At 43.3% G+C, this 12,488-nt stretch overlaps 2 protein-coding genes across 2 annotated transcripts; both read left to right on the top strand.

The window, feature by feature from the left end:
• The first annotated feature begins 474 nt into the window (after positions 1-474).
• On the top strand, positions 475-5,310 carry LOC145410179 (hydroxysteroid dehydrogenase-like protein 1). Its single transcript, XM_080280377.1, has 7 exons — positions 475-721; positions 1,230-1,352; positions 1,798-1,911; positions 3,223-3,443; positions 3,969-4,099; positions 4,622-4,673; positions 5,188-5,310. Exons 1-7 carry the CDS (start codon positions 475-477, stop codon positions 5,308-5,310), a joined length of 1,011 nt encoding a protein of 336 aa, XP_080136503.1.
• A 2,200-nt stretch (positions 5,311-7,510) lies between these two features.
• LOC145410178 (hydroxysteroid dehydrogenase-like protein 1) lies at positions 7,511-12,161 on the top strand. The gene is made up of 6 exons (XM_080280376.1): positions 7,511-7,571; positions 8,008-8,121; positions 10,038-10,258; positions 10,525-10,654; positions 11,430-11,527; positions 12,039-12,161. Exons 1-6 carry the CDS (start codon positions 7,511-7,513, stop codon positions 12,159-12,161), a joined length of 747 nt encoding a protein of 248 aa, XP_080136502.1.
• The last annotated feature ends 327 nt before the right edge of the window (positions 12,162-12,488 follow it).

Raw genomic sequence — 12,488 nt, 5'->3', positions numbered from 1 at the left:
CATGAGTATGTACGTAAACTACATGTTGACTGGAGTTCATTCTTATAGATCGAGATATTTACCCGCTTTGCAGTTTATTTCCCGTAGCTCGATTGCAGAATAACACAATACATCGTCATCATCATCACCATCATCATCATTATTCCCCCCAGATCCTCTGTCCTCGTCCTCATATATGCATTTATTCATCATCATCATCATCATTATTGTCCTGAAATCCACACTGTAACATATTATGGGACGGAAGACCTAAGTGTTTGCTTTCTTTATGGCATTGAGTTTTAGGAAAAAAGCATGAGAAGATCGATTACCATTCGAAAGATGATGGATAGATAGATGGAAGGGTAGATACATAGCGAGAAGGATATAAATTACCAATTCACACAAATAAAGTAAGACGTCTGGGGTTAAATATCAAGCAGCAACGCAGATAAGCCTGTGCTACATGTTTACTGTCCTTCTTGCTTTATCATAATGAGATTAAGTGTAACGCTGTGCATCAGTCACTGGGCACGCATGCAGGTGGACTGTCAGGTGTGGTGTAACGTCAGCGTCATCGGCAGGTATGGACTACAGTGTGTCCTCACCTTCCTCGGGCTGGTGTGGGTGGCCAGGTGGGTGCTATACATCGTGTTGGACATCGTGGGGGCTCTGCGCAAGTTTTTATTGGCACGGCTGAGCAATGACAACTTGCCCATCAAGTATGGCGGGAAATGGGCAGGTGAGAGTCAGTGTCTTGCCACCTAACTCTTGCTAATCGATTCATTGACTTAAGTCCACTCTACCATCATACTAACCTGACCAATCTAACATTTCTAGTTCAGAGGTGTAAAAGTCTCCCCTGACGTAAAACCTTGAAGAAATATGGTATCTTTCCATCAGAACACAGAAGCATATAGTTTCCTAGCAGGACTATTGTTATTGTTACATTTAATTTGCTGAAGTGAGATGGGATTCAGGTAACATAGACCACACAGCACATCAAGGAACGAGACCTGCATACTCTCATGATAGTAATGGAAGGGAATGGGCCTGTCTCTCTCTATCTGTCCGTTTCTCAACACCAAGTTTGATAGTGATAGAGAGAAAGAGAATAGTGTTTATTTGTCGTAAAGCCATTAGTGTGTGTATGACATCTAATTACTTCTCCTCATTAAAGAGAACTTGAAAACGCTTATCAATATTTCGTTACTACTTTATTCCTTACATTACTCTGTGTGTGTGTACAGTGGTGACGGGGTGCACGGACGGCATCGGGAAGGAGTACGCGAGGCAGCTGGCACAACGGGGCATGAACATCCTCCTCATCGCTCGCAACAAAGACAAACTGAACAACGTCAAGCAACTTATCAGTAAGTGTGTGTGCGTGTGTGTGTGTGTGTGTGTGTGTGTGTAACATTCACAAACTCAACAGTGTCAAGCAGCTCAAACAGTACTTCCACATAATTATATTCTCTGCTTGACAATAATGACTAACACAAAATGCTGAAAACAATGTATGAAGCACTATTTTTGCTTACTCCTGTTAGAGGATTTCCCCTGGCCTTCAGTGTAAGCGACTGGCATTAACTTCATCTACTTCCATTTAAAATGTCCCTAAACATATATATATATATATATATATATATATATATATATATATATATATATATATATATATATATATATATATATATATATATATATACTGTATACAGAGAGAGAGAGAGAGAGAGTCAAGTACACAAAAATCCATTGTATATAATAACCCATGCATGTTGTCAAGATCTATTTAATCGTTTTACACCACCCCACCAGGGGAGGAGTCGCCAGGTGTGGAGACGGAGATTGTACAGGTGGACTTCAGCCACGGCAGAGTTATTTACCAGGAGATCGCCCGTCACGTGGAGGGCAAGAACATCGGCATCCTGGGTGAGACCAAGGACTGGTTGGCAAAGGAGAATTCGTAGTGTCTAAGTGCTTCTTCCTCAGTGATTTATGCTCCACCTAAAGTCTTGCTTTTTTCTTACATGTAATGTACTGAATATGTATTTTATATCGACATGGCTTATATCACTACCATATATACAAGAGACTTTTAAAAGTTCAATGTGCAAATTAATCGCTAAGGAAATGGCGCTGAGAAATCATCGAAGAAAACTACAAGTATATTCAAAACACCGTCATCCAGCAAACATAAAAATTATCCTTGGCTTCCCTTTGCTTTACACCTTTCACTCCAAGACATTTTTTTTTCTTCCCACCTTCAAGCGGTTTTATGCAGTTTGGGGAAGGACATGAGGTAATCAAGGGGTCAATAGAGATTGTTTATGACCCCGTACCTACAGATGGTCCCTCCTAAGCTGAATAAAATCGTCTGAGGGCATCGAGGACTAAACACAAAATACTCCACTGAACTGTAGGTGGTTCACAACCAAACAGGAATACGTCTCATACCTTCAGTAAAACTCCTCCTTCTTGCCAGTAACCTCAAGTTTACATACACGTTACCAACTTCTTCCTTACGTCCTCCACTGAGCTTCCTACTTCCTTACCTCTTCCTCTGGGCTTCCTACTTCCTTATTCCACCATTCTCTTCCCTCACATTGATAGTATTGCAATCAAACATTTTCTGTATGTATTTTTTTTTTTTTCACAGATGTTCTAAGCTCATTCATTCCTAATTCATTAAAACCGTTTTTCTATCTTTTGCTTATATAGATAGATAGATAGATAGATATACCGCATAATCAGTTTTTCGTTTAGTCTCCCAATCAATATTCTTTCGCTTCAGAAGTCTCCTTTTTTTTTTTTTTTTTTTGTCTAGACTCATTTCAGTCTCCTTTTTAATAATAACATCACGTGATCACACAATCCATTCCTTACCATCGTGATACTAAAACACACGCACACACACACACACACACACACACACACACACACACACACAAACACACATCCGTCTTTCACCAAATGCATAATCAATTACAGTTCTTTCAAAGCTCATTTCCCTCTTACTATACCACTGATGGCTATGCATGAACTGTACATTTGAAATACGAATAACTTATTAACAACTTTCTTGCCTTTCACCGTTCCTCCCCGCCTTATGAACAACCTTGGGATGGTGCTCGTCTCTTCCAAGAAGTTCGTGGTAAGATGAAAATACATCACAAAGAACGAGACGGTACAAAGCCTCTCATGTCACCTTGAAATACGACACACTGTTCCTTGCCTCCCCAGTGAACAACCTTGGGATGGTGTTCGCTCCTCCCAAGAAATTTGTGGAGGCCAGCGAGGATGAGGTGTGGGGCCACGTCAACGTCAACGTGGCGTCGGTGGTGGCCATGACGCAGCTGGTGTTGCCCGGCATGCTGGCCAGAGGACGCGGCGCCATCATCAATCTCTCCTCAGTAACATCCAGCTGCCCAGTGCCATATTTGGGCATTTATGCCGCAACTAAGGTGGAAACGCCATCGTATGTCTTGTTGGATGAAATTACTCAGAAACTTTAATTACAGTAAGCCCCGCAGCCCCCAGCATGAGACAGTGAGCTCAATATGAACCTCGTAAGGCAACACGTGGGTAAGGATTTCATGAAGGCACAGGTTAATATTTACACTAGGCTACTGTGTAGGAAATGATGCCATATTATGTCCATCAACAGTCAGTCACAATATGTTACATACGCAACTTAGGACTACAATAGAGAGACGTCACGATCCTGCAGCAACAGATGGCGTGCAGTATATGGTGGCTTGATGACATGGGAGTGTAAATAGATGAGGAATTTTATGCCTTTGGTTTTAAGTATCGTCAAGTGTTTACTGAACATAATAAATATGACAATACTCAAGCACATGACAGTGTGTTCAGTGACAGACTTCATATTAAAATGCCTATAATAAGGCACTGTTGCGAGACAAGATAAGTTATGGCGGTAGTGGCAGCAGTAACATCATGCAACATATGTTTGCTCTCACTTTCAGGCATTTGTGGATTTCTTCTCTGAATCGCTGTCGTGGGAGCTCCGTGGGTCTGGCATCACTGTGCAGACCCTCAGACCATTCACTGTCATCACTCACATGACCAATTACACGGAGTTCAACCGCAAAACCAAGTAAGCTATTTCATTTTATGATGGTAATGCTGCCTGGTGGTCAAGTGGGTCACGGAGTTCCAACCCAACGTGGCACAAAAGGATGAAGCCCAAGGAAATCTTGGGTTTATTGTTCATATAATGCCACTCAGGGATGAGCAACTGGTCACTCTCGCCTTTCATGTCTGGACTAAAATAGGAATTGGAAATATAGAAGGAATGGTCACTCTCGCCTTAATGGATGCTGATCATGTGTAATCCTCACATATGCTCAGTTAAAGACAGAATTCGGCAGAGTGCATACACATTCGCCCATTCAGTTTAACAGTACTGGTTAACAGGTAGTGCAAGAATATGGGATTGCTTTAGACTTTACGTACTACATAGTTTATCACGTCCGTAATATTGTGTTCTTAGTTAATAATCATACGTATCTTGGTCATACACCAAGTCTGACTCTATACGTGTTATTGCTGGTGTTTAACACTGGTCTATTTGGCCGAGCAGACCACAGGTAAACTGCTTCTGTGGGGCCGTCTACAGGTACAATACAGTACATATACCGTGCAATGGCTACTGGCCACACGGTCTTCAGGTACGAGTGACACTGTCCTCATACGTCACACTCTAGGGAAGTACAAATGTCCTCGTCTAATGATAGGGATGTTTTCCTAGACTATAACGTTAACTGATTTAACATAAGCGAACACGTCATAGTGGGTTCGTTGACTCATTATTATAGTCCCAGGTTCATTTGAAACGTGAACCCGATTGATTATAGACTGAAGCTTCGCTTCTCCTGCAGTCCGCCATCCCCCTTTTGGGGGATAGTAAGGGAGATGCAGAACGTTTGCACATCCAGAGAAATCCACCGCCTGGTATATTAGTGCCTCCACGTGAAGGCGTCACGCTTCAACACCTACAGCGAGAGTTAAGTGAGGTTAAGCTGCAAAAGATATCAAGGTTAGCCAATGGGGGGGGGGTGACTTTTTCCTTTCTCAAGCCTAGAACCAACCCAAATGTAGTTGATATTTCAGGGCAAAGAATAACACTCACTGGAACCGTATATTTACTTTGTTCTAACACAATTTTCATTCAATTTGTTTCAGGAATTCCTTATGGATGAGGTTTACAATCGTCGTTTCTGCATGTACATGTTGGACCGGATGATCGTTTCAAATATTAAAGCAGAACTGAAGCGCGTGGCAGAAGAACAAGTCAAGAAGAAGTAGCAGAAAGTGAGAGGTGGACAACGCCAACCAGAAATGGTAGAAATGGAGAGTTGGAATAATGCGACTTTGGAACACTTTTCCTTCCTTCTTTCCATCTTTTACATTAACTATGTCCTGGTTCATATTTGTCTGCCTCTGCGGTACAGTATTTTTCAGCAGTGCCTGTCCGTATCAGCGGTTACTGCCTGTCATTGACGACACTGTTGCAAGAAGGTGTAGACATCTAGTTAAATTGTTCTGCCATATGAGTTGCAAAAACAGTGGCAGATATAATAAGATTATCATATATAACATGATTTAAGATAAAATTATTTGTTATAAAGATAAGACAAATAAAAAAAATACTGTTACGTCAGTTGCAATGAACCTGGCAATTTATGCAGACCGTTCCAGAAGAATGGATTGTTCAAGCTAGGTGACAGAATGGTTAGTTTTGCTTGCGTCTGTATAAATAACTGAAGAATATACCACTTCATCCAGGAAAGCACTGTTTTATATTCCTTTTGATGTTTTCTGATTAAGCATTTTTATATGTATTGAAAGAGAGAGAGAGAGAGAGAGAGACTGATTACACTAAAATGGTCGCGGCAGCATAAAAACAGAAGTCATTGCAGAGACAGACAAACGGAGGCAGAGAGATCACAAATAACACGAAAAGCTCTTACTGCCATGGCCAAGAGATTAAATCAACTTTATTCCTCTTATACAACATGCCAGAGGTTCAGTCTTCCAAGTACACCTACACATAATATACACTGCTGTATTTTGTTGCAGTATATTTCGTTTTCATTTTCTTTTATTCTGCCTTACTAAGTAAACTGGATGTAGGCCGGAGTTCACTCATATAGCCTGAGATTTTCGTCCTCTTTGCAGCACATTTCCCGTAGCTCGGTGGCAGAATAAGACAATATAGTACATTATCATCATCATCGCCATCATCATCATTACTCCTCTAAAGTCCTCTGCCCACGTCCTCTTATATGTATTTCATCACCGACATCATCATCATCATCATCATCATTATCGTCCTAGAATCCACTGCCCCGCCTTCTCTTATATGTAATTAATCATAAACATCGTCATCATTATCGTCCTATGATCCACTGTCTAACGCTATCATGGAAAACCTAAGCCACGTTCATATGCTTTCTTTATAGATGTAAATTTTAGAAAACAGGTATGAGAAGGTCGATTAATACCTCGAAATTACTGTACATTAGATAGATACATGGACAGACAGATGCAAAGATAAATAGATTGAGAGATATAAACTACCAAACACACAAACAGGTAAGAAGTCCGGGGGGAAACACAAAGTTACAGCCCAGATAAGGCCATGATAGCTGTGGGCGGTCCTTCCTGCCTTATCATGCTGAGCTTCAGAGGTGGTGTGTCAGTCGCCGGATGCCCGGGGAGGTGGACGGGTAAGTGTGGTGCAGTGTCAGTGTCTTCGGCAGGTATGGAGCTACAGGATGTCCTCACTTTCCTCGGCCTGGTGTGGGTGGCCAGGTGGGTGCTGTACATCGTGCTGGACGTCGTGGCGGCGCTGCGCAAGTTTGTGTGGGCGAGGCTGAGCAAAGACAACTTGCCCATCAAGTATGGCGGCAAGTGGGCAGGTGAGAGCCGGTGTCTTGCCACCTAACTCTTGCTAATCTTTTCAGTGACAGTAAAACTACTTGAGTTTGCTCTACTATCATACTAACTTAATCTGACTTTCTAGTTCAGAGGTGTAAAAGTCTCCCCTTTACGTCAAAGTTTAAAGAAATTAGAGATCTTTCCATCAGAACACAGAGGCATATAGTTTCCTACCAAGATTATTATTACATTTACTTTGTTGAAGTGAGGTGGGATTCCTGTAACACAGACCATATAATGCATAAAGAAACGAGACCTGCATACTCTCGTGATAGCAATGGAAGGAAATGAGCCAGTCATTCTTTTATCGCCCCTTTATCAACACCAAGTTTGATTGTGATAGAGAGAAACATATAGTGATTATTTGTTATAAATCCTTTAGTGTGTATATGACATCTAATTACTTCTCTTATTTAAAGAGAATTTGAAAATGCTTATCAACATATCGTTACTACTTTATTCCTTACATCACTCTGCGTGTGTGTGCGTGTGTGTGTGTACAGTGGTGACGGGGTGCACAGACGGCATCGGGAAGGAGTACGCAAGGCAGCTGGCAGAACGGGGCATGAACATCCTCCTCATCGCTCGAAACAAAGACAAACTCAACGACGCCAGCCAACTCATCAGTAAGTGTTAGTAGCTATTTGTGTGTGTATGTGTGTGTGTGTGTGTGTGTGTGTGTGTGTGTGTGTGTGTGTGTGTGTGTGTGTAGCACACATTCAGTAAACTCAACAACCTCAAGCAACTCATCAGTAGGTCTTAAAATATTCTTTACTTGTCTCCTTGACTGACACAAAATTCTGAAAATAATCTATTTAGCATTATCTTTTCTTCTTCCAGTCATAAGATTTCCCTTGGCCTTCAGTGTAGGTGACTGGCAATAAATTCATTTTGTTTCATTTAACATTTCCTTCCTAACACACACACACACACACACACACACACACACACACACACACACACACACACACACACACACACACAGAGTCATGTACAAAAGAAATCCACGAAACCCTTGTATTATGTGATGATTGATTTAGAAATATTTCACCACCCCACCAGGGGAGGAGTCGCCAGGTGTGGAGACGGAGATTGTACAGGTGGACTTCAGCCACGGCAGAGTTATTTACCAGGAGATCGCCCGCCACGTGGAGGGCAAGAACATCGGCATCCTGGGTGAGACCAAGGACTTGTTGGCAAAAGAGAATTCGTAGTGCCTAAGTGCCTGTTCCTTAGCGATTTATGTTCCATCTTCCATCTTCCTGTTTTCTTGTATCTAAAGTTTATGTCTTTCCTTTCGATATGGCTTGGATTACTGACGTATGTAAGAGACATTTAAAAGTGCAATGTGTAAATCAATCACTGAGAGAATGGTGCTGCGACATCTCTGAAGAAAACTACAAATATATTCAAAACAACATCATCCAAGAAACCCCAAAATTATCTTTGGTCATCCTTTGCATTATTGCTTTCACTCCAAGACGCATTTTTTTCCACCTTCAAGAGGTTTTATGCAGTTTGGAGAAAGACATGGGGTTATGAAGGGGTTAAGTGAGATTGCTGATAACACGTCCCTACAATGGGTCCCTCCTAGGCTGAATAAAATCGTCTGAGGGCAGCGAGGACTAAACATAAAATACTCCACTGAAATGTAGGGGGTTCACAGCCAAACAGAAATACGTCTCATACCTTCAGTAAAACTCCTCCTTCTTGCCATTAACCTCAAGTTTACATACACGTCACCAAATTCTTCCTTACGTCCTCTACTGAGCTACCTACTTCCTTATCTCTTCCACTGGGCTTCCTACTTCCTACTCGCAGCCCACCTCTCGTCTCGGCAAGACCTCCCGGCGGGACCAGCTCTCCACAGCAGCCGTACTAGCCGAGGAACGGGCCCGTCGTTTCTATCTCAGGGAGTGCCCTGGTCTGCCCACCAGGAGGTCGAGGCTCCTCCGCCCTAGACTACCCGGCCGACGACCCTCCCTCCGCCACGACCTGGACCGGGGCTGTGCCATCTGTGACGACCAGGACCGGGCCTCCCCTCTGTGCTTCCACCTGCTGCTGCTGGAGAGCTGGGCGAGTCTATTTTGCCCTTTCTACCAGGGGCAAGGGGATTGAGGGCAGCGTCGGGGCGTTTCCACCTGAGCTCGTCGGCGCCTCCTCCATCGGCGCTGCGGCTGTAGTCCCGCCCTGCCCTCTTTCGACCATCGTGCTGCCGGCCTCACCATCCACAGCCAAGCCCCACCCACACTCGTCGATCATCGGGCAGCCGATCTCACCACCAACCATCGCACCTTCCCCTGCCTCTGCCGCCTTTCCCGAGTTCGCCAGTTTGCTATCCCCGCTACGCTCTCTTTGAGAGCTTTTTTTTTATGCAGCTTCTCTCACGGGCTCTCTGTTTGCCTGTGTCCCACCAAGTGTGGGCGAATATCAACATGCAAACAAACAATCCTACTTCCTTATCCTACCATTCTCTGACGCCAATATGTTCACATTCCAATCAAACTTTTTCTGTACCGGTATGTGTTCTCTCACATTTTGTCTAAGTTGATTCCTTCCTCATTCATTAACCCTCTTCATATTTCTTTATTTTGCTTAATTTATTTACTGCATCATCCTTTTTTTTTTTTTTTTATCAGTTTCTCGATGAATATTTTTTTGCTTCAAGCAACCTCTAGAATCTTTTTCGTCAACACTCAGTTCAACTTACTTGTACATAATTACATCACGTGATCAAACAATCCATTCCTAACCTTCATGTTAATAAAATACACACACACACACACACACACACACACACACACACACAATTCTCTCAACAAATGCTTAGTCAATTCCACTTCCTTCAAAGCTCATTTCCCTGTCACTATACCACTGATGGCTATGCATCAGTTGTACATTTGAAATACGAATTAATTATAAACAACCTTCTTGCCTTACACCGTCTCTCCCCGCCTTATGAACAACCTCGGGATAGTGTTTGTTTCTCCCAAGAAGTTCGTAGTAAGATGGAAATAGATAAAAAAGAACTACACTGTACAAAGCCTCCCATGTCACCTAGAACTACGTCACACTGTTCCTTGCCTCCCCAGTGAACAACGTTGGGATGGCGTCCAATCCTCCCAAGAAGTTTGCGGAGGCCAGCGAGGATGAGGTGTGGGGCCACGTCAACGTCAACGTGGCGTCGGTGGTGGCCATGACGCAGCTGGTGTTGCCCGGCATGCTGGCCAGAGGACGCGGCGCCATCATCAATGTCGGTTCAGGAGCGTCCTGCTTCCCGATGCCATATTTGGCCATTTATTCTGCAACTAAGGTGGGAACGCCATCGTAGGACTTGGGGTATGCTGGCTTGATTACTTGGGAGTATCAGTCGATGAGAAATATTGTGCCTTTGGTTATACTGATAGTCAAGTGTTTACTAAACTTTGTAACAACGGCAATATTCAAGCACGTTGCAATGTGCACAGTGACGGACTTCATTTAAATATGCTTGTAATAAGGCACTGTTGTGAGACAAGATAAGTTATGGCGGTAGTGGCAGCTGTAACATCATGCAACATATGTTTGTCTCACTTTCAGGCATTTGTGGATTTCTTCTCTGAATCGCTGTCTTGGGAACTCCGTGGGTCTGGCATCACTGTGCAGACCCTTAGACCATGCACTGTCATTACCAATATGACCAGCTTCTCCGAGAACAACAGTAAACCAAGTAAGTCATTTCATTTTACACCGGTAATGCTACCATGTGGTCAAGTGGCACATAAAAGACGAAGTTCGAAGAAAGGCTGGGGTTTAATGTTCACATAATGCCATTCAGGGCTGAGCAACTGGTCATCCTAGCCTTTCATGTCTTGACTATAAGGGGAATTGGTAACACTGAGAGACTGGTCACTTTCATCTTAATGGACGCTAGTCATGTCTAATTCTCACATGTGCTCAGTAAAAGACAGAATTCGGCGGAATGCATACACTTTCAAACATTCAGTTTAATTATATGGGTTAATAGGTAGTGCAAGAATATGGGATTGCGTGGGACTTCACCATACTCCATAGTTTACCACATCCGTCATGCAGTGTTCTCTTTAGTTAATAATCATACGTATCTTGGTCATATACCAAGTCTGACTCTGTACTTGCTATTGCTGTTGTTTAACACCTGTCTGTTTGGCCGAGCAGACCACAGATAAACAACTGCTTCTGTGGGGCCGTCTACAGGTACAATACAGTACATATACCGTGTAGGGATCCGGAGGGCCCCTGTGGTACACACCTCCTTAGCAGGTTCGGTCCTCGGCTCTTCCCATGGCGTGGCGCAGGGAAATATGAGGACGTTTGGCTCCTGGGTGAACACTGCAGCTGCTCCGACCAGAGTGCACAGCGTCACGTAGTGTAGGCTCCTCGTCACGGCCAGACATCATAGCACAGTGAAATAATGAAGACTTTTTCAGTGTAGAGTTTCCTAATTAACTGTCGTTTATTCACAGGCTTCTTTGTGGCCACTACCAAAACCTACGTGACCAGTGCCCTGGCCACCCTCAGCCACTCTGGTCGCACCTCGGGCTACTGGCCACACGGTCTTCAGGTACGGGTGACACTGTCCTCATACGTCACACACTAGGGAAGTACAAATATCCTCGTCTAATGATAGGGATGTTTTCCTAGACTATAACGTTAACTGATTTAACATAAGCGAACACGTCATAGTGTGTTCGTTGACTCATTATTGTAGTCCCAGGTTCATTTCAAACGTGAACCCGATGGACTGTAGACTGAAGCTGCCCTTCTCCTTCAGTCTGCCATCCTCCTTTTGGGGGATAGGAAGTGAGGTATGGAACGTTTGAGTAACCAGGTAGATCGCACCGCCTGGTCATATTAGTGCCTCCACGTGAAGGCGCCCCTCTCCAACACCTACAGCGTGAGTTAAGTAGGGTTAAGCTGCAAAAGATCTCAAAGTTGACCAATAGGGGAAGATTTTTCCCTAACACAAGCCTACAACCAACCCAAATAAAGCTGATATTTCAGGGCAAAGAATAATACTCATTGGAACCGCATCTATACTATGTTCTAACACATTTTTTTTTTTTTTTTTTCAGGAATTCCTTATGGATGAGGTTTTCAATCATCGCCTCTGCATGTATATGATTGGAGTGAGGTTCCCTGCAGTGCTCAAAGCAGAACAGATGCGTGTGGCAGAGGAACACGCTAAGAAGAAGTAGTAGAAAGTGAGAGACGGACAACGCCAATCAGAAGTGGTAGAAAGTAAGAGTTGGAATGATGCGGCTTTGTGACACTTTTCCTTCTGTCTTTCCTTCTTTTTTTTAATTACTTTGACCAGGTGTGCGTTTCTCTGCCTCTGGGGTACAGTGTTTTTCTGCAGTGGCTGTCTCTATCAGCGGTTACTGCCTGTCACTGATGAAAATCTTGCAAGAAGGCGTAGACATCCAGTTAAAATATTCTGCCATATTGGTTGCTAAAACAGTGGCAGATATAATAAGATTAATATAAAGTATACACCTTCTGGAAAAAATAAATATTTGTAGTAA

Source organism: Coenobita brevimanus, chromosome 84, assembly GCF_032717465.1.
Source record: "Coenobita brevimanus isolate Jiangsu-jjx chromosome 84, ASM3271746v2, whole genome shotgun sequence".
Lineage (NCBI taxonomy): Eukaryota > Metazoa > Arthropoda > Malacostraca > Decapoda > Coenobitidae > Coenobita > Coenobita brevimanus.
The sequence above is the reverse complement of the archived record's forward strand: the minus strand, read 5'-3'. Positions and strand labels throughout refer to the sequence as shown.